We start from the raw sequence: 25,133 nt of genomic DNA on the forward strand, positions 1-25,133 counted from the left end.
CCTGTGTGCCTGCCTGACTTCGCAAGGCCCTTCACTCTGGCCGCCCACACTTGCGCCAGACCCTAGTCTCCCGAGAGCAGACCCCACGGCTCGGTTGATGCGTTATGCAACCCTAGAAGCAAACATGATGGAAGCCCGCTCCAATTGCCAAATAAAAAAACAAGAGGCCGTCAATGGTGGTGGGTATGCACACATCAGCACCACCCACCAGCACTCAGCAGCCAGTCAGTCGGCTGGCAGCCTCACTTACTGTTTGCCGCCTGCAGCTGCGTCTTTTTCGGCCGGGGCAGAGACTGAGTTGAGAGGAGGGGGCGACCTGAGAACATTGCAAGTGGCCCTTTCTTTGGCCACCCCTCCCTCCCTCCCTTCCTCCACTTGATGCCCAATTTCCAGTCTCAATGTCATCAAGGACCGTCCATGGCAAAGGAGCTCGGCAAGATAAGCAAGAAACCCCGGACAGCAGAACAGGATCAGCACAGGTCCCGAGAGGTTCACCTTTCAGCCATTCCATGGATGGGCCTGGGCGACGTGTTCTGGGATCCCCCAGTTCAGCTAGCGGCTACGCCCTCCCAAGGCGTGCCAACAACCAAATGCCCATGCTACCTGCACTTGGCCTGTGGGTTTCGCTTAGTCTTTCTCCTAGGTTTGCTGTTCGCTTGGAATTTCCTAAGCTTCACCAGCTGTTCTCGACCTGCAAGCTAGAGCTGTGTCTAATGCGGTACTCGTTGGGCGCGGTGGTCATGAGCCCGTCTAGAGGGTCTAGAGGGCGACAAGGACGAGTCGAATCTCGGATTGCTGGGGACTAAGTACTACCTCGTGGTTTCTTGGGTCCCCCACGGGCCCAATATTGGCAACCGCTACACCAACGACACAAAAACCCACTAACCAACCTGCCCACTGTCAATGGCCGTCAATAGCATGTCGTCAACCCAGATGGCTGATGTCAGCATGGGGGAGATCGGCCTCCGGGGTTGGCCGGGCGGGAGTGATTGGGCTGCCTGCGGTCCCCTTCTCTGAAAAGTCGGCATCAGCTATACTTATTCCGGATGCCGCTACAGGGAGGATTCGAGTGAGGGGCGAAGACAAAGGGCCAAAAGTGGCATGGGGGAAAAACGCGCAAAGCCGCCGGCGACGCCGTAATCGAAGCGAAGGCGGATGGTTGATGGACGCCTGCATGTCAGGTTGGTAGGTATGTAGGTAGAGGTATGTACCTCTCCCATGGCCCCATGCCCGTGGCAGGGCTTTGACCGGTCCGGGCAAATTCTCGTCGTCTTTTTTTATTATTCTCACTTCTCCCTCTGGCTTCACTCCTACAGATCCTTGCCGCCGGGCGGGACACTGCAGCCACCATTGGCCACTTGGGTTGATGTGTTGTCAATCTTCCTCTCAACGTCGGCCCCCTGCTCAGTGCGGGCAGGCTCGATTGTCGGATGACTGTAAATGGCTTCTGGGGGGCGCCCCTTGCGGAGTAACCCCTTCCTGCCATCACTGCCATTATCCTACTATGTTGGCGCTGCTGGCGCTTGCACCCATCGAGGCGATCGGCCGAACTGGAGGCTCCTATCCCGGAGAGCTCCCCTATCCCGGAGAGGCTCCCCTATCCCGAGAGGCTCCACTTCCCCGCGTCTGGTGGGCAAGGACAAAACGTGCCATGACAAGACCCAGATCAGGTGCTCGGCTAGGCCAGCGAGGCGCCGAGGGGTGACGCGGGCGCAAACGGATATGGACAGCGATGGCGTCGAGGCGGTAAATGAGTTGAGACGGTGTCTCGGGAAGCTGAGCAAAGTGCCATGGCACCACGAGGTGCCAGAGGTAGGTACCTAGAGGTAGGCAGGTGGTAGGCCCTGGTAGGTAAGTACCCCTACTAAAGTACGACTGGGGTTGACAACACACGCACACACACACACAATTGCGGGAATTTCCTAGCAGCCCAGGGTTTGCAGGTTATGGAGACGGGCAGACGCGGAAGGGCCGAGGTGGCATCGTTTGGATGCATCCTCATTGATCCGTAGGCTTATCTGTGGTGCAGAATTTGATTCCCCGAAAGTACCTGCCCGTGAGAGAGAGGCGGACGACAGGAGGTCGTGGTACCTTGGACATGCGGTCGAATCAACATGCATGGCCCGGCCGGTGCAGCTGTGTCGCCATCATAGTCCGACTCGGAGACAGAGACTCGGGAACGTGAAGCTCGTTCGGTTTGGGCAGTCAATATTCACCATCACAAGCCGCAATCTTGCGTAGTAGGACACCACCAAGCGTCGCAATGGAATGAATCATTTCACAACGGGGTGCCCCCACAACGGCTCCCAACCCTTGCAAGGGCGCCTCCTCGAACACGTGTGCGCAATTCATCATCGTCGGCGGCAGAGCCACCAAGCCAGCCACCCATCACACCTGGAGCTTGGTTCCGTGTGCTCCCATGCGTCCCCAATGGGTAAGCACGGGCGCGTTGCGCGACCGACCCCTCAGGGTACAGGTACAGTGGTACCGCTGGTACCTTTTGTGCTGGCACAGGCTGGCACACACCGCCCAACCCGCCCTGTTAGGTTTAGAGCGGGTCGGGCTCCAACAGGAAACTACGTGCACTGACTGTCCCCAGCCACTTTCGACGGCTGCAACTGCCTGCATGCATGGGACGGAGCTGGAGACAGGTTCCCACCTGCAGACACTTGAGAGAGGGAATAAAAAAAAAAGACGGGAGAAAAAAAAAGACGGGAGAAAAAAAAAGACGGGAGAAAAAAAAAGACGGGAGAAAAAAAAAGACGGGAGAAAAAAAAGAAAAGACAAACAACGGGATTGGTCCCAATTCTCGCTGGCCAAGCGAGCCCTGCCTGCCCAGCCCGTGGATGGGCTTCAATCCGTGGATATTAGCGAGATGGGATGGCTTGCGCCGAACAGGCGGAATTGATCTCAACTTGCATGGCCCAACCGCTGCCTGGCAGTCAATCCTCGTGTGCCTCGCACGCCAGCCTCCCATCTCCATCCCGACTAGGGAAGACGACTCGCAACCACTTTGTCAGTGGTTGGCTGATCCTTGGCCCGAGCTCGAGCCATTGCGGCTGCTTGCTCCTCGTCCCCAGGCAAATTCAATTCGACCTCTGATACCGACACCAGACCACTCTTCGTGGCCGCAGCAGGAGCGCCGCTGCCATAAGCCTCGAGAAGCTGGAGCTCAACCAGCCTGGACGTCTGACCGGGCCGCGATACGACCCCAGCTCCTGCCTATCCGACCGCTCCTGTCGTGTCTCCGTCCTCCGTCCTCCGCCTTCTTCCTCGCCCTCCTCGCCCCCTTTCTCCCACCATCACCCGCCCCCCCGGCCTAGTTGCACGACCGCCTCGCGCCAGAGACACAAACACTAGGACAGACGAGGGCCCTCGGCGGGCATGAACCACACGCGATCCAGTCAGAAGTGCACTTGTGTGTCTGGGCCCGCGAGCACCTGACCACAAGCCCTCCCGACACGCTTCTCTCTGGCCTGAACGCGAGGTATCACAACCTTGTTCTGCCTCTTTGCCTGTCGTCCTCCGCGCCGCGCACAGCGTCGCCGACCCTGCAGCCCCTCCAGCCCTCGTCCCAGCGCTGCTAGTCCTCCCCAACCCACGCATGTCTGATGCGCATCTACTGGCACTCTACGGCTACCTGCATGGCCGTTCGCGCTTGATGTGAGCCGCCAGTGAAGTACTCGACCACGCACTCGCATCTCATATATGCCGCCTCTGGTGCCTCTCCCGCACCCCCAAACCTAGACCACCACCTAGACGTTTCATTGAGCCGCACAGCGTGGCCCATTACCCACTCACTCACTCCTGGCACCTGCAACAGCGGAGATAAAATCAAGCGAAAAGGAACGCGGGGACGTGCAACCACACACGCTCAAGCTCACACTCGCACACAGGCGCAGAAACGCCACCTCTACTGACCTGCGTCCTCGCATCGACTCTGCTATCGCCATCATTTGCGCCGCCCTTGCGGTGAGGGCGTTCGGTTTGGCTCACAAGGCGGTGACTCGAGCGGGTCTGTCCCCCGTCCACGGTGCCCATATATGTGGCCCCCGCCTTGTCCAGTCCCCTTGAACTCCCGATTCCGATCCAGCCAAGCAAAGCAGCAGCCTGATTCTCACCGCTCCCAGGCTGTGATGCCTCAAAGCGGTCAGGCCCCGCCGCAGGAGCCATCCCTAGCACCGCCACCCGCACGTTCTGCATTTCCACTGCAGACCGGGGTCACCCGGCAACCTAGCCTGTGGCGCAGGATCCTTGGCCGCGCCCATCATGGCAACAAGGCCCGGCTACCGGCCCCGGCCCCTCAGCCTATCCCGGAGTCGGAGTGGAAACCGGGCCGGAAGTCGGAGCCTGAGTGGAGACCAGTGTCGGAGTGGAAGCCGGACCCCAAACCCGAGTTTCAGTCTCCAGCTCCGTCTCGACCGAAGTCTCAACCTCAACCTCAGCCTCAACCCCAACCCCAACTGCAGGCGGAGCCGGAGCACGAGCCGGAGCACGAGCCTGAGCCCGAGCCCAAAACTGAGCCCGAGCCCCAGGCCGAGCCAGAGCCCAAGGCTGAGCCAGAGCCAGAGCCCAAGGCTGAGCCAGAGCCAGAGCCAGAGCCAGAGCCAGAGCCCAAAACCGAGCCCGAGCCCCAGGCCGAGCCAGAGCCTCAGACTGAGCCAGCGCCGGAGCCAGAGCCCCAGACTGAGTCAGAGCCCGAGGCCGAGCATGAGTTCAAGGTCGAGAATGAACCCAAGGCCGAGCACGAACCCGAAAAGGCCATGGAGGACATGGCAGACGAGCTCGACCCGGACGACCCACGGCTATTTTCTCCGCGTAGGACAAACCGCCAGGTCGTTCCCGGCCTACCTAGGGCGTTGACCTTCAAAAGGCAAAAATCAGAGCTGCGCGACAACTTGATGCCCGCCGAGCTTTCTGCAGATGAGCGCCGAGCCTTGTCCATGGACCGGAGGGTCGCGTCGCCGCCCTTGTTCAGCTCCGATTCCCAGTCGAACCCCCGTTCTAGCGTGTTGGATGCCTCATTCCGCGCCGCTGCCACCACCAGAGCCCCTGTCGATGTCGACACCGCCACGGATGCCGACACAATTACCACCGCCGACATGACTGTCGATGCTACCGCCTACACTGCCGCCGACACCACGGCAGATCCCGACGCTACCCCTCACGCATCTACTCCCACCCGCTTCCCTACTCCTACACCTGTTCCGAATGGCCTCGTCAGCAGCACAACCGTCTCACAGCTTCCCCCCTCTGTCCCATCACCATCGCTGGCCTCCACAGCGCCCTACGGCCACGATCCCCGCATCACGGTGGAGACTCTCAGCGATGTTGAGGCGTTGGATCTCGATCCTACAGAATCAAATGTTGACCCTCGTCCAGAGCCGCACGCTGGGCTGAGGCCTCCGGTCATGGACACAGCCTCCATGACAACCTCGCAATACGACCAGATGATCCACGACGACCTGGAACGCATCTGGATTCTCAACCTGTCCATGCACTTCCGGGACAAGTCAAAACGGGAAAAGTTCTTCATCACCTATCGCCAGGGAGAGTTCCGTTGGCGACGTGTCACCGTGTCCCTCGACTACAGGAACGCGCCCGAAAACTCTCTGGAGCTGGACCTGGAACACACTAAGTTCCAGCGTGAGAAGAACGCCAAGATCTATGAGGCCATTCGTGAAAGTCTGCAGGACATCCAATTCTACGATACCGTTACCAACCTCAAGCTTCAGACCACGGACGGACGGCTCCACGTGCACGTTGTCGAAGATGTCAACGTCAGTCCCTCTATCCTCCGCTGCCATGGGCCAGTTCCAGGCTCGCACCGGCATAGCATACTAACCCGCCGAAAACATGCCTAGGAGATCATCGCATACCCCACAATCCGCATGGTCAGCCACTTGCGGTGCAGAAGGGTCAGGGAGCGCGAGATTCAGTTCGACTCTCACATGTCCGGGTTTGTTTACAAAGTCAAGGTTCATGGCCAGACCCTCATCAAGAAGGAGATCCCCGGACCAGACACGGTAGACGAGTTTCTGTACGAGGTCAATGCGCTCACCCAGCTGCAAGACTCGAAACACGTCATCGAACTCTACGGCGTGATTGTCGACGACAACGAGGAGCACGTCAAGGGGTTGCTGATCAGCTACGCCGAACAAGGCGCTCTCATTGACATGATCTTCGACAACGACCACCGGCTGCCTTGGGCCAGGCGGGAGAAATGGGCCATGCAGATCGTTGCCGGTCTTTCCGAGATCCATGAGGCCGGCTTCGTCCAGGGCGACTTCACGCTTTCCAACATTGTCATCGACAGCAACGACGACGCCAAGATCATAGACATCAACCGGAGAGGCTGCCCCGTCGGATGGGAGCCCCCAGAGGCAACGCCGCTGATCGAGAGCGGCCAGCGGATATCCATGTATATCGGAGTTAAATCGGATCTCTTCCAGCTCGGCATGGTCCTCTGGGCGATTGCAACTCAGGAGGACGAGCCCGAGGCACACAGCCGCCCGCTCCGGATCGATGCCGATGTCGACTGCCCACGCTGGTTCCGTGAGGTGGTTGACATGTGCCTCTGCGAGAACCCGAGGTTCAGAGTAGCGGCTAGGATCCTGGCAACCATGTTCCCAAGCTCTAGCGGAAGTGGAGATGGCCTGGGCCGGCATCACGAGCACGCTCGCCTGCAACACGCTCCGACTGCCTCAGTGGATTCGTCCGTGAACACCTACGGTCAGCCTGTCGACCGTGCCGCCAACTCGCCACCTCCGGAATGGACATTCGGACACAGGTACATAGACCCCCCGACGGGCACTTCGAACGAGCCCTACTACTTCCCGACGCGAGGCCGCTCCCCGCCGAGCCCCATTGCAAGCAACAGAGGAGGCCTTGGGACTGCCCGTGGCCCCTACTCCAGGACGCCGGCATGGTCCGCCTACAGCTACGACCAGAGCCATAGCGACCGGTCCGTCAGCGATGTGCTCGCCATGGACACCGAACGTGCCGCCGAGGACCGAAGCGTGACACCGAGAACGAGCAGTGAGCCGGCTTGGGCGCCCACGATCATCGAGAAGGAGCTCGAAGTGGTCGATACGCCCGTGGCTGCCCCGGTCGATAATATATCCGAGGTCGTTGCCAGGCTCGACGAGAACCAAAACATGGCACACCTGGTAGAGGCGGAGAAAGCAGCTGAGACGGAGACGGAAGCAGAGGTGGTGACAGATGCAGAGGCGGCAGCAGAGGCAGAAACGACAACAAACGCACTTCCTCTATCGCCGATGGGAGAGCTACCTCGGTCATCCACAGTATTTACTGGAGACGAGTTCCAGCCCCACGGTGTCCCGCTCCCCCCGTCGTCATCAGAGGATACCGAGTACGAAGAAAACGACGATGAGGAGCTGAGAGACGATGCAGCAACCTCGGAATCAGGAGGCGCAAGCCTGGATTGGAATGACATGGAGGATGACGATGACCGGGACTTGGGCGAGTGTATTCCGCCACATGCGGCGCGGTGGGAGACGGGGATCACGGAACCCCAGAGCCACAGAGACGACATGACCAAGTCATTCCACACGGCTACCGCGACAGAAACGGAAACAGAAGTTATCCCAGACGCAGCCGTGGCAACAGCCATGGGTGCAAATATAGAGCGGATGAAGACGCCGTCGACAGGCCGGTGGCTCGCCATTGGCACCGAGTCGCTCCACGGCGACGGCGCCAGCATCCTCGAGGTTGAGCAGGCCACAAACACTCCGTCGACGCCCAAGGCCGTTGGCCTCGACACGCCACCGGGCTCGGGGAGTGCGAGGGACAGCCCCATACACGAGCTTCCAGACGAGCTAAAGGGCATCGGCTCTGCTCATGACCACTCCAACGAGGAGGCGCTGCGGGCGCAGGGCTCCATCCTTGACGACTTTGATCGCCTTGATGGCTGCTCTACCAACCATTGACGACGTCGACTAGAAGAAAGGCGAGAAGAAAAAAGAAGCCCGCCACTAAACACCGCTGAAAGCATACAACACTCACTTAACTTTTTATTTGTTACGAAATACGCACGGAGTTGTTAGAGCCCGTCCCACGATATCATGTACAGAATAACCCTGGTTTGCATTTTCATCCTCGCTGGTCAGCATTCTTTTGTCCTTTCGTCGTTTCCTTTATGCTCAGCCTATCGGTTTGCCCGTCTCCTTGCGTTACACATTCTCTTCTCTCCATTTGCCCTTTTTCATTTTGCCTGTGTTTACTCCAGAACTTTGCTACTTCCTCATGATCTATTCCGTGTTCCCTTCTCGATGCATTTACAAATACGTTGAACCAAGCTCTTCATGGCGTTGCTGGAGCTTTGGATAAAAAATATGCGGCGTACGCTACGGTGAAGATTCTGCCGTTCTGGTGTATCTCCGGATCGGATCCAGTCCGATGTGCAACATTATCATAACAGACTCACCGTACCGTCGGGGGCTCGGTGTTCGGATCTCATGGGGCTTTGACTTCTGGTATTTAATGTTGTTTTCTTGCCGCTTTCCCTCCCTCCAGCGGGGGTCTGCCTTGCCGCCTTGGACACGATTTCCTTGGCCATGGTCATGTTGGGATTGCATTCGGATCCATCTCTCACCGAACACCATTTTCTTCTGCGGGAGGGAGCATCCTGTTCTGCTCCTGTCCCAGGGACGAGGAGGTATATATATCTACATATTAATGTGTGTTTGACATCAGTTCTGGGGGTATAAAAGTGTCCGTCTTGTCTTGTCTTGGACTGCCCCATCCGTTGGTCAGGTGTCCTGGACCATGTGGCGATTGACGTGGCCACGGGCCGACCTAGTGCCAACCCGCCATCTGCTTTGGGGGGTTGGGCAACCTTTTGACGCGAGCGGCTGGCAATGCCTCAGAGTCACGTCGCAATTATCAGATGACCAGCGCTGCCTATTGGGGATAGTTATCCAAGGCCTTTGAAAGGGGTGCCAACGGACATGTCTACATACGGGTTAGCGTTGCCGAAAACTCCTTCTAGAAGCTTTTTGCAATGCTTCCCTCGAAGCCTAACGCTAGATCGCGTGGGTGGGGAGAGGGCGGGTCCATGAAAAGATGTTGCTTCTTTTTTGGTTATTCGGCAGTGACGTCCATTTCCGGACGCAGACGTGCCCGCACATGCCACATGTAAAAACCGACTGCCCCATTTGATTCGGTCGGTTCCGCCGTCTCTGGGGAAGACTTGTGAACTGTTGGGTGTGTGAGGCAGTCACGTCATGTTCCTGACACACGACCGATAAGGGGAAGCTATGGGGATCGGGTCTCCCGTGTTGAGGGGAGACAGAGACTGGGGGGAGATGACGGAGATCCTTGTCCCGAGGAATGCGAGTGTGGGTCAGCATGGCTTGCACATGGCAACAAAAATGCAAAAAAGAAAGGCTCCGCGAGCAGGCGAGAGCAATGCCCTGATAAAACCATGTCCGAATCCCGTCGAGAGCCGAGGCTGGCATGAGAATAATGTCCGAAGCTACTGGAAACGGGAACTGTGTTCGAGGCTTGTGGAGGCGGTGGAGAGGTGGCGGCACAGACGCGTTGAGGGCCCGGCTAGAAACAAAAAAAAATAGGCTTTCTGATTGGAGCTTGTGCAGGTACGCCATACGCCAGGATGAGCTAAGCTTGACAGCATAGTTCCATTGGCTTGGGCTCCCGCCCCCAACGTGGCATGGCAGCTGGAGCCATGACATCTTTGGTTGAACGAGGGCGTTTTGTCAAATGGTCGAATGAACAAAGTTTTCAGGGTTGACAAGCGCGATGCCGATGGTCCTCTCATCATCGAGGTAGATGCAAGTGCATGGACAAGCAGAACAAAGAAAGGGGTCCAATGCTAAAGCTAGAAAGGCACAGTCAGTGGTACGTACCAACTGCCTACCGTGCCTACCTCTAGATACCCAGCTGAGCTGTTCCATTCCTCCGAGGGACAAAATTGAGAAACTTGACGGGACGACGGGAAGAATGCAGGCAACTGCCTGTTTATCTGGGCCGCCGTCTTCGACAGGGCGGCATGTCCTCACCCCTGGTCCTAGCCCGAGCCGAGCCCTGTGGCCCAAGAGGTCAGATCCCTGTCCCAATGCCGATTTGCAGGCACGTCGAATCGGGTCGCGCAAAAGGAGGCGAGCCGCAACAGCTCCGGCCAATCAACCCACCCTGTCTCCCCCAACATTTTGAACGTCTCAACAAAAGGCAGGCGGCGCTTTGGCAGCCCTCGGGCCAGGGGCTGGGTTTGGCAGGAAGCGCCGCCAAACCCGCCTTGTCACCAGCGGTTTTTTTTTCTTTGGGGGTACAAGCGTTGGTTGAATTCAGCAACGTCGGCATGAAGCCCTCCCTGCTGGGTTGCTGAACATGCATAATGGGGCAGATGGCACGATGCACCAGCACCTGCGCTGTCAGCCGGCAATGTCCGCCCTCCAGACATGTCCCCCAGTGACCTGACCGCGAGGCGCACCTCGTAAAGTGTCGCCAACGCTCGCACCGTCTTTTGGGCGATCCCTTGGGACGGCGAGGAGGGGCTGCAGCTGCTTGTCATCAAGCGGCGAGGCCGGGCACGGTGGGGGGACCTTGCCCCATCCCAACAGCCGCCACCCGCTGGAGGTCTCTTTTCGGAGACGGCCCACAGGCTTTGGGTTGCGTATGGCTGGCCGTGAGTGCCGGGTTTGTGTGTGTCTGTCACTCGAACCTTCCCCCAAGCCGGACTTGTTGGTGGAGGGAAGGCCCACCCAACAGCCATTGAGCCCATCTGCACCAGAGGTGAACCCACCGCCACCACCGCGGCTGGTCCCCCTGCTCCTCCAACAATCCTGCCCTGCCCTGCCCCTGCCCGCAACATTGCTCCCCGTACCGCATATAAACGCTTCAGTGTCCCTCCCACTCCTTTGCACAGCTACCTTATCACTCCCCATCACCACCACGTCCACCACGTCCACCTCCCCCGCCCGGCTTGAACCAACGACATCCCTACTCTCTCTCGCCGTCCTCCCTTCTGACGACTCCAGAGGAGAGCACCAGGGGTTTTCCCCAGACACCCGCAGCCATGGCGTCCTCATCGTCGTCGGCCGCACACCCGGTCGAGGCCACGGCCTTCCCGGACGGCACCACAGAATACAAACCCTTGAGGGTCAACAAGGCCTTCGATGCCAAGAAGCCTCACATCTCAGACGAGCCCATGACTATGAAGAACTGGCACAAGCACATCCACTGGCTCAACACCACCTTCATTCTCTTTGTGCCACTGTGTGGTCTCATCTCCACATACTGGGTGCCCCTCCAGTTCAAGACGGCCATCTGGGCTCTCGTGTACTACTTCAACACGGGCCTGGGCATCACTGCCGGTATGTCCAATTGCTCTTTTACCCTAGATCCCCACATAGGTCCAGTATCGCTAACCTCCTGACCCCAATGTAGGCTACCATCGTCTCTGGGCGCATAGCTGCTACAAGGCCTCGCTGCCCCTCAAGATCTACCTTGCTGCCGTCGGCGCCGGCGCCGTTGAGGGCTCCATCAGGTGGTGGTCCAACGGCCACCGCGCCCACCACCGTTACACCGACACCGACAAGGACCCCTACTCAGTCCGCAAGGGTCTCCTGTACTCGCACATGGGATGGATGCTGCTCAAGCAGAACCCCAAGAAGCAGGGCCGTACCGACATTACCGATCTGAACGAGGACCCCGTCGTCGTGTGGCAGCACCGCAACTTCATCAAGTCCGTCATCACCATGGCCTTGATCTTCCCAACCGTTGTTGCTGGTCTCGGCTGGGGCGACTGGTGGGGCGGCTTCATCTACGCCGGCATTCTGCGCATCTTCGTCGTCCAGCAGGCTACCTTCTGCGTCAACTCGCTCGCCCACTGGCTCGGAGACCAGCCCTTCGACGACCGCAACTCTCCTCGTGACCATGTCATCACGGCGCTTGTTACCCTGGGTGAGGGCTACCACAACTTCCACCACGAGTTCCCATCGGACTACCGCAACGCCATCGAGTGGTACCAGTATGACCCCACCAAGTGGTCCATCTGGATCTGGAAGCAGCTGGGCCTCGCCTACGACCTCAAGCAGTTCCGCCAGAACGAGATCGAGAAGGGCCGTCTGCAGCAGCAGCAGAAGAAGCTCGACCAGAAGCGCTCCAAGCTCGACTGGGGTATCCCTCTGGAGCAGCTGCCTGTTGTCGACTGGGACGACTTTGTTGAGCAGTCTCACAACGGCAAGGGTCTCGTTGCTGTGGCTGGTGTCATCCACGATGTCACCGACTTCATCAAGGACCACCCCGGTGGCAAGGCTCTCATCTCGTCCGCCATCGGCAAGGACGCAACCGCCATCTTCAACGGTGGTGTTTACAATCACTCCAACGCCGCCCATAACCTTCTCTCTACCATGCGTGTCGGCGTCCTGCGCGGCGGCTGCGAGGTCGAGATCTGGAAGCGTGCCCAGTATGAGAATAAGGATGTGTCTACCGTCGTTGACTCGTCAGGCAAGCGTATCGTTCGCGCAGGCATGCAGGTGACCAAGGTCCAGCAGCCTGTCGCGAGCGCCCATGCCGCTTGATTTTTACGCTCTTACCTTGCTTCTGGTGGACTGGTTTGAAGTGCTACTGAGTACGGCTCTGTTAATGGAGACGTAAAGAGCCCCATATCTCTACACGCCTTCATTGGCCCAGACTACCCGATTTCTTCATTGTCATACACTTGCGTTGACTTTTTTGGCGTTACGAGGTTGGGACACTGGACTCTGGCGACTGCTTTTGTATTTCCTTTAAGAATGATGTTGATGGGCGCTATTGATAAGCACCCAAAATTCACGACGTTAAGAACAAAATACTGGTGCTCCGGGGGTCCTTGTGCAAGCAAGGCCCTGCTATTTGTTCATTGACACCCGCTGTACATACTCATCTATAGACTGACTCCCAACGCCATCGGATCAGGCGCCATTTGAAATTTCTGATCACTTTTCAGATGTAATCTTCTCCCGCATCATTGCTCGTGTAGTGAGTAGCTGCGATTGTGAATTGGAACCATGAATGGTGAAATGAGGTCAGTTGATCCGTCTTTGCTGTCCACCCACCTGCAAACTTACTACCTGAGCTCGCAATATGGGATAGCAAGTTGTTGCCAAAGAAGATGGTGGATTAGGGGAAGAAAACCGCTCGCGTGCTTGTGCGCGCGCATGGATGAGAAGCAAAGAAACATGTGCGAGAAAACTCGAGAAGCCAGATGAGCCTTCCATGAATGCAGCCGCCCGCCCCCCAAGTCGTGACCTGTCCAAATCAAGAGATGGGCATCGATTTAAACAATGCATGAGCAAACAAAAAAAAAAGCAGAGAGCCCACGCCCCATTGGTGGAAAAGGAAGGGAAAAGCATGTTCCAGGGCGCCCATGCCCAACGCCGCTACCATTTGATGCCCACTGCGAGTCGTATGTGTCTTCCTGGAGCTCGCAGGCTGCCATGCTGCCGTCTATCGCAAAGCCAGAATACTCCGTTCCGCCCAAGACCTTGCCATCTCGCGTCTCTGGTGCGCCCGGTACCGCTCCGCCAGGCGCCACGAAGCAAACGTGTTAGCTGGCGACTAGCTGGGTAGGTACCCGGGCCCTAACAGTGTGTCGTGGCAATTCGCCGCCATGCTCGCTTCTGTGTTGGAAATGCAGCTCAATACCAGCCGGCCATGCCCGGGGTCCTGAAGTGCCCGAAACAAAGAGATAAAATGCGCAAGATGACCGCCCCGGCAGAGATGTTGTAGCACGAAGTGTGAAGCATGGTGATGCTGATGCTGCTAGCTTCGATGGAGTTGGAAGCTGTGAGACTTGGAGAAAAATAAGAATAAAAAAAAAGGCACGATATGTGTGCGAAAAATGGGACCATGGAGTTTGAGGATATGGAAATGCCGCGAGGGTATCATAAATGCGTCGTTGTGCGTGAGGCAAGATAGAAAAAGAACCAAAGCAGAAGAAAAAAAGAAATAAACGGCAGAAGCGGCTTATTTGAAGAGATCCTTGAGATCCATGAGACGCTGCCTTGCTGCCTCGCGCTTGTCGAGGTTGGTGACGTCGCGGTCCATGGATAGGTTCGCGAGCTTGATCTTCTTCTCCTGCAGCGCGACCATCTGCTCCTCGAAGCTGTCTTTCATTATGTAACGCACCGTCTTCACCGCCCGCTTCTGGCCGAGGCGGTGCACGCGGTCGACAGCCTGGGCCTCGGCCGCCGGGTTGTACTGGGGCTCCATGACAAAGACGCGGCTGCCCGCTGTCAGATTCAGACCCAGCCCACCTGCCATAATGGACACCAGGATGACCTCAACTGAGGTATCGTCGCGAAAGACGTCCATGGCCTGCGTACGTTGTGTACGGGACATTTTGCCATCTAATCGTGTGTGTTTGATGCCGGCAGCGTCTAGTGCGATCTCGATCAGGTCCAGGTGCGACGTCCAACCAGAGAAGATGACCGACTTGATGGGGGGCTCGTCAGGCATCAGCTGGCTATCCTTGCGGGCGCTGAGGAGCTCCTCAACCAAAGCAATCGTCTTTGTGTGTGGGCCGCTGTAGTTCTCAAACTTCTTGCCGCCACCCCGGCCGCGGTTCATAGCAACAGCGTTGGTGCGCAAGGTATCCTCGTCTTGAGCCTCGATGTGTGCACGGCGCAGCTCCGTGGCGGCAAACTTGATCTGGTCGTGGCAGATGGGACAGGCGCCAACCTTATTGCTATTGTGCGAGAAGCCTTGATCCTCGTCTCGCCACTGCCTGATGCACTTGAGGCAATAGATATGGAAACAGGGCGTCATGAAGCCGATGACGTCTTCCTGCCGCTCAGACTCCATGTCAGCCCCATCGTTGGACCCGGGCTTTCTCTGGCACATAACGCAGTTTTCGCTGTTGGTCTGTTTCATCAAATGGAACATGGAGTGAGCCTTGGCCGCTGTCAGCGTCGGCTTGTCTGACTCCTCATCGCTGTCGAGGTCGATGGCAGACTCCTGGGTCATTCCCTGGACCGTCTTGAGGTCCTCGTCGCTAAGAAGTTCGGCGCCGTGAGCGCAGATGAGTCGGAGACGCAGGATGGATTGCAGAATGTGTATGTATGTCTTTCCGCCTAGAATACGTTCCCTGCTGCCCGTGAGGGCTTGGACGCGATCCTTGGCGTTCTTGGCGAACATATCATAGAGTCGCTGTTCGTCGGGCGAGAAGGTCAACTTGATCACCTCATCGGTCCGCGACGGCAGTTGGATCTTGTCCTTGAGGCGCCGGAGAGTGACTGTATCCACCAACAGCCGGAGCTTTGGGATGATCTCAGGGTCGGCCATCTTGAAGGGTGTCACAATGTGCTGGTTGAAGCGGCCGCGGTCGTCAAACGGCTTGAGACGGAGGAAAGCCAGCAGGGCCGCCAGGTCGTCAAGGCGGTTCTGGACAGGGGTTCCCGTCACGGCCCACCTCCGACTGGCCTGCAAGCGACAAGCCGCCTTGAACTGCAGCGTTCCTTGCTCTCGGATCATGTGGGCTTCGTCGAGAACGATGCGGAACCAGCCAATCTCCTCGAGGGGGAACTGCTTGACCTTGCGTTTGTTCCTGGCCGTCAGTTCGCTCGAGACAGATCCATAAGTCGTGAGGACAAGATCGTATGCGGCAAGCTGAATGGGGTCAGTGATGCGGTTCTGGCCATGATAGATGTAGTAGCTGAGGCCCTTCGGCTTGATGTGCTGCTTTAACTGCTCTTCCCAGTTCGTGATGGTGCTGAGCGGGCACACCAGCAACGTCGTCTTGGCGTTTATCGACAACCGAGTCAGCCCCAGAGGTTCCGGCAAAGGAGCGCTGAACTTGCTGGAGGAGGATTTCTTGTTCTTGTGGGCTAGAGGCTGCTCTGGCTCCTTGTCGGCCCATTCCTCCGCCTTATCCAACGACGACGCTACCAGCGACAGGATAGAGAGCGTCTTGCCGAGGCCCATCATATCTGCAAGAATCCCGCCGAGGGTCTCCTTGGGGCGAGAGGGCTCCGTGTGCTGCGTGACGAGGTTGAGATACTCAACATGGCCTCCGTGGACTTGCCTCTTCTGCCATAGAGTACGAATATGCGCACGCTGCGCTGCGCTCCCATCCGGATTCTCCCGGGCGGTCATGAAGAAGAGACCCTGTTTCTGATGGGGCAACAACTCCGTCATGATGAGCGGTCCGGGCTCCATTTCGGGCAGCTCCTCAGATTGGGACAGCGTGTCGAACACACTCATGGCGTCGTGCCGGATTTCATCCAAAGTTTTCTGCATGGACACGGGCGTCGTGTACGTGGCCTGGGAGGCGACGGGCTTGGGTACAGTCGTCGGAGGGGGGTCGTTGGCATGGGGGTTGACGACAGGGATGCCGCGAGGAACAATGGTTGGATTGATAAGCCGCAGCCTGTTCTCCTTGAGGACCTTGCCCACTCCATCTGCGAGTGCGCGTCGGCCAAAGAGAGTGATCTCCAATCTATAGGCACGCGAGATGGGTTGGCCGATAACCTCATCCGGCTGTCTCTTGCGCGACGGGATGCGGGACTCGGTCCGAAGTTGGACGGTTGGGGCATCCAACAACCTGGCAAGCGCTGCCGAGATCCTGTGGTCGACAGTCCCAAAAACCTCTCGCGTATGGTCGTAGACCTGGACGGTGGTTGTGGGATCATTAACCTTGCGTCTGAGGATCGCCTTGATGGGCGGCCAGTACCCGGCAGAAGCGAGATTAAGACCTCCAGGCCGAGGGGCAGGAACGCTGTGGCAGTTGACAGAGGCTGTTTCCAACGTTCCATAGCAGACCTCTTGGAGTCCAGGCTTGAGCACGACAACTTCGCCGTCGGCATCTGGAGCAGGAGTGTAAGTACGATACCCACGTCGTTAGGAGAAGGGCAGCTGAGCGGTGACTTACTTTCGGTCAGGTCAACAGTCTGGGGTGCCTTTACAAGACCACCACCGCTGACCTCTCCAGTCTTTTGTTCCTTGATATATCCACCCAACATCCCGCTGCTGCCACGGCTGGAGGAGGCCATCGGCTGGGGGCTTGGTTCGAGTTTGCGCCGCTTTGGCTCAGGAACGAAAGCGCGGCTCTCCACGTTGTTGATGCGCTCGATCATGGCACCGACGCCATTGGTGGGGTGCAGGGGCTGCTCGAGGCTGTGTGGGGAGATAGCGGGCTGCTCCTCGGCTTCGGCCAGGTGCACAGCAGGACTGGGACTGGAGAATTGGAAGACCTGGTTGGCTGCAGGGTCGGCGGGGGCAGCAGCCCTTCTCGAGAAGGCAGCGACATGTCGGTGGGCGGCGGGATTGATAGGCAGCGAGGCAGCCCTGGGGTTGAGCAGGAGCCTAGGGTCCCATGCGGGTTGGGCGAGGTGAGGCTGCACATGGCTGGCGGTCGGTCGGCCTTGTTGCGGAGAGGCAAACGTGTGAGCTTGGCTGCCAAGGTCGGCGTTCTCGGGACTCGAGACGGGCGCGGCACAGACGAGGTCTTGGAGTTCGCCCTCTGACCGGGAGCGCTTGCGGAGCGAGGGAGGGGGAGAGGGAGGGAGCAGACAAAGAGGAGGGAAGGTACCGTTTGAAGCCATCGTGCCGGCAATTCCCGGAGGGCCGAGAGCTGGCGGTGACGTGCAGAGGACCAGAGATCAGGAAGATGGTGCTGGAGGCAGCATGACCGAGGAAGGAGGGTGGATCGATGCGGACACAGGGTTCATCGAGGGAGTTTGGAGGTAGCTCGTGGGCGGGCGCGGTGGTGGTTGTGGTTCAGAGGAGGTGGTTTGGAGGAGCAGGAGAAAGTGGTGGTTGTTTGGAGGGGTCAGTAGTGTTAGTTGTGGATGCAACGGATGCAGTGGCGGGGACGGGACGAGAAGACAAAGGCGGCGGCGGCGGCGGCGATGGCGGGAGGCGGCTTGGTTCGTCTTCGTGTGCGCGCGCGCGCGTTGATTGCGCTGCACTCACTACCGCGACCGACCTACTGCCTGCAGATCCAACCGAGAGTTGGAGAGTGCAGGCGCGGTGAAGCGAAGGTCGGACGGGATCTCTACTTGGGGTGGGAACGACCACAAAAACAAAAAAAACAAAAAAAAAAAGAGGCAAAGGCGCAGAAAGCGACGCGGAGAGCGCAGGGTGGAGTTTGAGGCGATCTGACGCAGCAGTGATGTGCTTGATCTGGGGATCCTAGTGGGCCCTTCAAAAAAAAACTACCAAAAAAAAAAACTACCAAAGGGCGATGAAGCTTTATCAGGCGCGACCCTCGTCTTCGTCCGCGATAGGCAGGCGCAGCTTGGGGGGCACGAGATCACGCAGAGACTGGAGACTGCATGGAGCCCCCTCGGCATTAGACCAGACGCTCTGCACGGCTGCCGCAGCCGGAGAAATGAGATGGGCCAGGTTAGGCGGGGGAAGGCAGCCAGAAGCGGGCGGCGGCAGGCCTGCAAGCAGGCATGCACTCACTGCAAGAAAACGATGGAGAGCGAGCCTAGCAGGGTGGGGGCAGTGTGTTGATGGTGGTGCAGCAGCACCCTCGTCTGTGTCCTTGGCAGCCCTCCTCCCCCGCGGGTGAAGGCAGGCCGGCCAGCCACTGATTCGACAGCAGCGATTGATGCTCGATCGTCAGCCGCATGCGGCTTATCAGGTGACGCCGTGGAGTCAAAACGGCCCAATCTTGCAGGAAGCACGCACGATTCCAGAAAGTGCCTCAATCGTTTGTTGTCCGCTGCCACCCAACAGCGTCTGTCAGCCACGTGCCATATTCCAGCCCTCCTCCCTTTAGTCCTCTCTTCGTTGTTATCGGCCGTCTGAGTTAGTGCCAAGATGCCCGTTCATTCCTCATTCATTCGTCAATCACAGACGGAAAACTCGGCCTCTAACAAACAGCCAAGAGTGAGGGATTGGTCCCATTGTCTTCGTTTTAATTTACAAGATGTTCGTCTTGGCTGCAACTTTTTTTTTCCTCGTCACTTGACCCAACTTCGTTGCGGGCCACGCAGGCCTCGTCGACATAAACATGCCCGAGCCCAATGACGTTGGACTTTATCACCGAAAATACCTAGCCCCATACAATTCCATTGTAGATTGCATCTGCCTAGTGCCGGCTATGCTGATGCTGCCCCCCCTCAGGTTGTTCATCCCACGATCCGAGTCGGGCAAAGGATGACACACTCTCGGGCAGAAGGCCCATCTCGTGAAAGCCGTCCGATCCACATCCGTTTTGCTGATGCGGATGCTCTGGGGAGGTGGGGGAGGCTGGTGGAACCACATGCGAGTCGACAGCAAATCATGGAGGCGAGATAAGGCTATAAACACTGTTGTCCCCAGGACCCGGATGGGCCACGTGCTACAGTTGCGCCAGGTGACTTCGCTTCTGTGCTATTGCCCCCCCGTCTCGTCCCTCGCTAGCGCCATAAAATTGCCGTCCACAAGAGAAGGACGCCGGTGTCGTCAGTCCGACCCGCTGTTGCCGGACGTCGTATCCGACGGTTGATCAGCCGCCAGGACGACCATCTGGAAATGCAAGGGCGACGGAGCGAGGTCGAGCGCCCCAAACGAACCCTCCAGCCGATGGACGCGGGCCCTGCTCCGCGTGCGCTGCCTCCGCCGGTGAGGCGTTCCGTCACTCCCGTCGGTCGACCGCGACCCCGACCGTGAGGGGCACTGGCTCCGGTGCCTTCTGTGGTGGTGCATCAGCGGCTGCGGTGGCGGTGGCGGTGGCGGGGCACGCGGCACGTGGAGGAGCTGTCGTTGTGTGGGCGCCCGCGAGGACGATCGCTCCGACGGCAGGGCGGCCGAGGCGGTCGACGGGTTGCGCGACGCGATGCCGCCCAGGAGCGACGTCGATCGATGGCGGCACCGTCCGCGCAGCGTGCTAGACTCGCGGGATGGCGCCTGCTGCGCCGAGGGGCCGTTCACCATTGACAGGTGCATGGGGCTGCGAGCGCGTCTCCGGCCTCGCTGCATCTCGGGCTCGGGCGGCGAGAGACAGGGGCCGAGTCTGCTGGCTTGGAACTCTGTCGTACCCTCAGCTGCCGCTGTCTGTGCGGCCATGATGGTCGCCGTTTGCTGGCCGACGTAGTAGCTACCACAGGGCCGAGGAAGAAACTCGGAAGGTCCGGTCCGGTCGAAGCCGTCTGCTGATATGGAAGGGCAAATCTGTCAGGGCTCGTGCCTGGCTCTTGTTTAGTAGGCTGGCTGCCCGATGCTTGAGATGACAATGAAGTAGGAGGCTGGCGGAGGTCGACACCCCAACTAGCTTGGCAGTCGGCGATGGGAGAGACGAGGGTGGGCCGGGCCGTTGGGCAGATCAGGCGGTGTTTGGGATTGCTCAAAGTCCTAACCCCGCCACCTGGGACAGCTTGGCATGCAGCGTGCCGGCCGAGCTATATACTGTTTGCAAAAGGCAAAGAGGCCAAGGGAACTGCCTGCTCAGGGCCAAGAAGACGCTGGCCCGAAACGCAAATAGATCCGACGGACATTGGGATCAACTGGGCGCCCTTGTGGCGACAGGCCAAGGTTTGTGCCGGGCGATGCCCCGAGTCGAGCATTCACAAACTTTGTCATACCAGGCCAGTATGGTCCGCTGTCCCTGCAAGCTTGGTTCAGGCCCGCCGATTTGAAAACTAGCCACAGCGCGGAAACATACCCGCGCGGAATTATCGATGGGCTATCAATATCCAGGCCTTATTAGGGGGAGCTCAAACGCGACCATGGCGGCTTGGCTGCACGCGCTCTCGGGCCGATGGAGTGGTTCTTGGTCTGAGGTGGACGACGGATTGTCCTTGGTGCAGGCGAGATGGCGCCGCCATGGTCACTCCCAATGGTCACTCCCATGCTGCTGCAGAGTGGAATTGTTTCAACCTGTCCGAGGCCGTAAGATATAGCATATAATCCCCATTCCCGGTTATTGCCTTTTAACGAATCAAATCCAAACACCTGCGAGGCTCGGGCAAGATTCAAGCATTCGAAGGGCACGACTCTCAGGCGGCAAATCTTGGTTGAAACCCCGTCAAAAACACGTATCAGCTGCACCTCCCAGTAGCCTGGGAGAGTGGAGATGATCGCCTTCGACTGCCGTGCCAAGCCTAGTCCTGGAAGTGGGGGTGGAGACTGACGATAACTGGCCAATTCGGCGACTCATGCGGGGGGGCTTTGACGAAGATGCGTGCATGCAAAGATTTCGGCAGCTTTTTTTTTGCCCACTGCAGGAAATAAACTCGCGGCCTGGAGCGAGCCTTGGAACAGCAGCCGACCCGACAGACTGCCTCGAAACGAAACAAAGCTCGCTGCACACTCACACTATCAAGAACCGCACGAGTCAAGTCATCATGTCGGCAGTGCCCCGCCTGTCATCAGCGGCGCTGCGCCGCGCCTGCCGCCAGCTCCCGACTCGGCAGAGCCCGCTCCCCGCCGCCACCTGCGCCCGCCTCGTCCTCGCTCCTGCCACCATCGCCGTCGCCGTCGCCGTCGCCCCACCATCCCTGCCGTCGTCCAGCCGGGCCTACTCCTCCGCCCCTGGCGACGAGTTGCCGCCGCCGCCGCCGCTGCTGGCCACACTCAAGGGCGACCTCAAGGCGGCGATGCGGGCCAAGGACGCGCCGCGGCTGGCGGTGCTCCGGTCCGTCATCTCGGCCACGCTCAACGCCAGCAAGACGAGCAGCCCCGTCCGCACCGACGCCGCCCTCGTCGCCATGCTGCGCAAGGCCGCCGCGAGCCAGCGCGAGGCCGCCGCCGGCTTCCGCGCCGCCGGCCGCGTCGACCTGGCCGACAAAGAGGACGCCCAGGTCGCCGTCCTGGAGGAGTACGCCGCCCGCAGCGGCGTCGAGTCCCTAGACCCGAGCCAGGTCGCCCGCGTCGTCGCCGAGGCCTGCGCCAGCCTCGACCCGGCCGCGTCCGACTGGGCCGCCCGCAAGTCGCTGAGGAGGAACACGGCCCTGCTCATGGCGCAGCTGATGAAGCCCGGCGGCGCACTGGCCGGCAAGGACTTTGACAAGAAGGACCTGTTTGGCATCGTTGAGAAGGAGCTGGAGTCGAGGGCTACCGAGTGAGCAATGGAATGGCGTGCCCCTGCGTGTCTGCTTGTCTAAACCCGGACGTCTTCATCAATGCAGCGACGCAACCGAACCTGTAACATATCGTATCGCTTGTACATATATATCTCCCCCAACTTACCCGGCTCTGTAAATCCGCAGCCAAGCCCCGAGGTAACCGCCTTGCACCCTCCCTCGTAAAAATACCGCGGCTTCCCTTGCCCCCCCATTGGAAGCGCCGGCATTCCTACACTCCCTATATGCCGCGGAGCCCAGTTGTTTATGACCCCGAGTCCAGTCTGAAGGCGGTTTACCTCGGCGCAGCTCTAGCAAGCCGCCTGCGTAGCAACCTGACGCCGTCTCAGTCCGGGCTCTACCGCCTTGCTCCTGCCCTCCCGAGACGGAGGTCGTGGTGAGCAAGGTATCCTTGGCAAAGCTGACCCGCAGGCTCGGGAGAAAGCATCTCAGTCATCAAATGCCGTGCTACCATCCACGACGCGGCGTGCTTATGTCAGGGCGTGGTCCTGGTCGGTTTATCCTTGTCGGTATTGTCCATGGTTTCGCACGTCTCTCAGCCGGACGCTCGACGGGGTTTTCGGCCGTAACAGACGTATCTAGTAGGGCAGGTAGGCCGCGAAAATTGTTATTTAGTGTCAGCAGACTAGATCAATTCCACGGCGGCATGGGTGAAGTTTGTACTTACACGGGGAAATATGCCTGCCAGGTCGATTGGAAGGGGTGATGCCAGGTTAGCATGAAACATTGCGTTATGGATCCTGTCAATCAACACCCGTTTCAAGAGGGAGAAAGCCATGTACCTTAAAGGCCGGATTATCCGCCTCATGTCGAGCCCGCGCCACAAGCAGTTGGACTTCTATGACGGACATGCTTTGGAAAACAAAAGCAACTGCTAGTCAGTCCCCTCACCGTTACGGTCTGGTCCGGAGCAGCCATGGTTCCTCCTGCCCACTCACCCTAGCCTGGTCGTGAATGGGTACATGGCATGCGAGCCTAGGAGACGGCGAACGTTGTCCCGGTTGGCCACTCCGATAGCATATTCCCTAGGGTCTTCGGGGAGCGTCCAGGCCGCCCAGTCAGTCCAGCACGCTTTGTTTTCACGGGGTCACAAAGTAGGAGAGGGATTTGCGTCGAACCAGAAGACCACGCGCTCATGGGCAGCCTGTAGACCATGCTCTGGACGTCTGTGAAGCCGGCCTCGGTCATCAAGGTGGCGAGGTTCAGGGGGCTCCTCGGGTCCTTGTAGGGCACCATGCTCTGTAGGTATCTCGAGGACCACTGTCGGAGGGCATGGTCTGTGTTTTTTTTTTTGGGACTCGTTAGGCTCGGTGCTGGGGCCTCTCTTTCGTTCGTCACAAACCAAAAACATAAAGCCTTACTCTCTGTGAGCGTCCCGTTATCGCTCTGCGCGTTAAAGTAGATCTCGACCATCTGGCACCACCCGCCGGGCTGCAGGACGTGGCGGATGTCGCGTATGTACCGCGGCCACCGGTCGGCGTGGATGCCGCCGGCCACCATGCGGCTGTGCACAATGTCGAACGTGTTGTGCTCGAACGAGAGGCCCCTTTTGGTCGACGGGGTACGGTCAGCGGCTCGCTCGCTGGGCATTGCTTGGCGAGGCTTTGGAGGGAGTGAGGGAGGGAGAAAGAAGGAGGCAGAGAGAGATTTCTCACGCGCGGTTCAGGTCGTCGACGTCGAGCACGACGTTCTCGGGCGGCTCCTCGGGCGCCATCAGTGGGCTAATGTCGACTCCATTCACCTGAAGAAGACGGCGAGCTTCCCTGGTTAGGCACACTCTTCTTCTTCTCTTTGGGTCGCAGCGTGAAATTCCTTGGCCAAATCGCCACCTCAACACACCTACAATGCAGTTTGGGTGGGCCTCAGCCACTTCCACGGCCCATGATGCCGTGCCGAAGCCGCAGTCGAGGATCCGCCGCGGGTTTCGGATCGGAGGGAAAATCAAGGCTCCATCGAAAAGGAGCTGGAAGACGTCGTGCATGAGCCTGAGCCGTTCCTCTTCGTCCTGAGAAAAAAGGAGAGAAGCAGGCGCGGTGGCGGTTTCGTTTTAGCCGTCCCCCCTTTTTTTTTCTTGCGCTCAAAACTCCCCCAATTCACAGAGACGAGGTCACTCTACCTCGTCGACGGGCACAAAGTAAGCGCCGTTTTCTATCGCATATCTCTGGTACTCGCGGCCGCCCAAGTCGACGGTCTGCTGGTAGTACGGGTCGAGGTCTTCGGTTTGGGGATCGCTGGGCGGGAAGGGTGAGTTTTCTTGATAAGCCCGAGGAACTTCTCTTTGCTCCTGCTCGTCTCTTCTGCAAGCGAATTCGCAGAACTGGTTGAAAGGGTTTGGTTTCTTACTCCGACATGATGGTGGCCACGAGCCGTGTCTCGGCAGATTCCCAGCAATGAAGCTTGGGCTCGAGTAGCCAGCCAGGGGTCAAGGGACCGGATCCTAAGCTAGCCCTTCCAGTAGCTCGCGGGTAGGGAAGTGACGGTGGCGAAGGGCCGCTCTCTAAGGGCGCGTCAAAGTTCCTTACAGGAGAAACGAAAAGGGCCCGGAACGGAAAGCGTTCGAGACGACTACCTACCTACTCGGAAGACCTTGTGTGGGGAGGGAGGGCCGCCTCTTCTTCTACTACCGACCGCTCGGTACGAGGTACTCACTACCCTTTCCCACCAACTAGACGGCGGCCCAGCCGCTTGGGACGTGGCCGCAGCCACTCTGCGGGCCGGCGGCCTTGAGGAACTACAAGGGCACAGAGAAAGAAAAAAAAAAGAAGAAAAAAAAGAAAAAAAAGGCAGGCAGCCATGGACGATGTCTTGCAAGGGTTGTGGACCGTGAGTGGACGTGTCAGAAAAAAAGAAGAAAAAAAAAAGCAAACAAAATGAGATTGGCGGACAGCCGCATCTTTCTCCCTCTCTCGCACCCACCGCCTTGCTCCAGAAATTCGGTCGATCCCCCATGAGCTTTGCTATATGTGTGCTTCCTATTGCACGACACGTACCTACATGCGGCGGCGGTGGGCTTGGACGCCGAGGACAGCGAACAGTTCGCCCCCCTCCCTCCTGGGGGCCTTGTCTAGCTCCCGGGACCCATAAAGGATATCAGGAACT

The 25,133-nt window shown here is 58.6% G+C and overlaps 6 protein-coding genes across 6 annotated transcripts; 3 read left to right on the plus strand and 3 right to left on the minus strand.

Moving 5' to 3' along the window:
- Positions 1 to 2,723: 2,723 nt before the first annotated feature.
- Positions 2,724 to 8,742, plus strand: GGTG_02937 (TKL protein kinase). Its single transcript, XM_009220715.1, has 2 exons — positions 2,724 to 5,780; positions 5,865 to 8,742. The coding sequence occupies exons 1-2, from the start codon at positions 4,044 to 4,046 to the stop codon at positions 7,947 to 7,949; spliced, it is 3,822 nt and encodes a 1,273-aa protein (XP_009218979.1). The 5' UTR covers positions 2,724 to 4,043; the 3' UTR covers positions 7,950 to 8,742.
- A 2,204-nt stretch (positions 8,743 to 10,946) lies between these two features.
- Positions 10,947 to 13,091, plus strand: GGTG_02938 (acyl-CoA desaturase). The gene is made up of 2 exons (XM_009220716.1): positions 10,947 to 11,354; positions 11,428 to 13,091. The coding sequence occupies exons 1-2, from the start codon at positions 11,057 to 11,059 to the stop codon at positions 12,561 to 12,563; spliced, it is 1,434 nt and encodes a 477-aa protein (XP_009218980.1). The 5' UTR covers positions 10,947 to 11,056; the 3' UTR covers positions 12,564 to 13,091.
- Positions 12,735 to 18,021, minus strand: GGTG_02939 (transcription termination factor 2). The gene is made up of 2 exons (XM_009220717.1): positions 16,892 to 18,021; positions 12,735 to 16,826 (listed from the first exon to the last, which is right to left on the minus strand). Exons 1-2 carry the CDS (start codon positions 17,562 to 17,564, stop codon positions 13,990 to 13,992), a joined length of 3,510 nt encoding a protein of 1,169 aa, XP_009218981.1. The 5' UTR covers positions 17,565 to 18,021; the 3' UTR covers positions 12,735 to 13,989.
- Positions 18,022 to 18,863: 842 nt separating this feature from the next.
- GGTG_02940 (hypothetical protein) lies at positions 18,864 to 20,575 on the minus strand. Its single transcript, XM_009220718.1, has one exon. It carries the CDS (start codon positions 20,017 to 20,019, stop codon positions 19,417 to 19,419), a length of 603 nt encoding a protein of 200 aa, XP_009218982.1. The 5' UTR covers positions 20,020 to 20,575; the 3' UTR covers positions 18,864 to 19,416.
- Positions 20,576 to 21,115: 540 nt separating this feature from the next.
- Positions 21,116 to 22,709, plus strand: GGTG_02941 (hypothetical protein). Its single transcript, XM_009220719.1, has one exon. The coding sequence runs from the start codon at positions 21,138 to 21,140 to the stop codon at positions 22,014 to 22,016; it is 879 nt and encodes a 292-aa protein (XP_009218983.1). The 5' UTR covers positions 21,116 to 21,137; the 3' UTR covers positions 22,017 to 22,709.
- Positions 22,710 to 22,968: 259 nt separating this feature from the next.
- On the minus strand, positions 22,969 to 24,385 carry GGTG_02942 (hypothetical protein; the record flags this gene model as incomplete). Its single annotated transcript, XM_009220720.1, has 7 exons — positions 22,969 to 23,066; positions 23,153 to 23,311; positions 23,396 to 23,580; positions 23,690 to 23,775; positions 23,878 to 24,039; positions 24,151 to 24,265; positions 24,378 to 24,385. 7 exons carry the CDS (start codon positions 24,383 to 24,385, stop codon positions 22,969 to 22,971), a joined length of 813 nt encoding a protein of 270 aa, XP_009218984.1.
- Between the last annotated feature and the right edge of the window lie 748 nt (positions 24,386 to 25,133).

Source organism: Gaeumannomyces tritici (genome assembly GCF_000145635.1).
Source record: "Gaeumannomyces tritici R3-111a-1 unplaced genomic scaffold supercont2.2, whole genome shotgun sequence".
NCBI lineage: Eukaryota > Fungi > Ascomycota > Sordariomycetes > Magnaporthales > Magnaporthaceae > Gaeumannomyces > Gaeumannomyces tritici.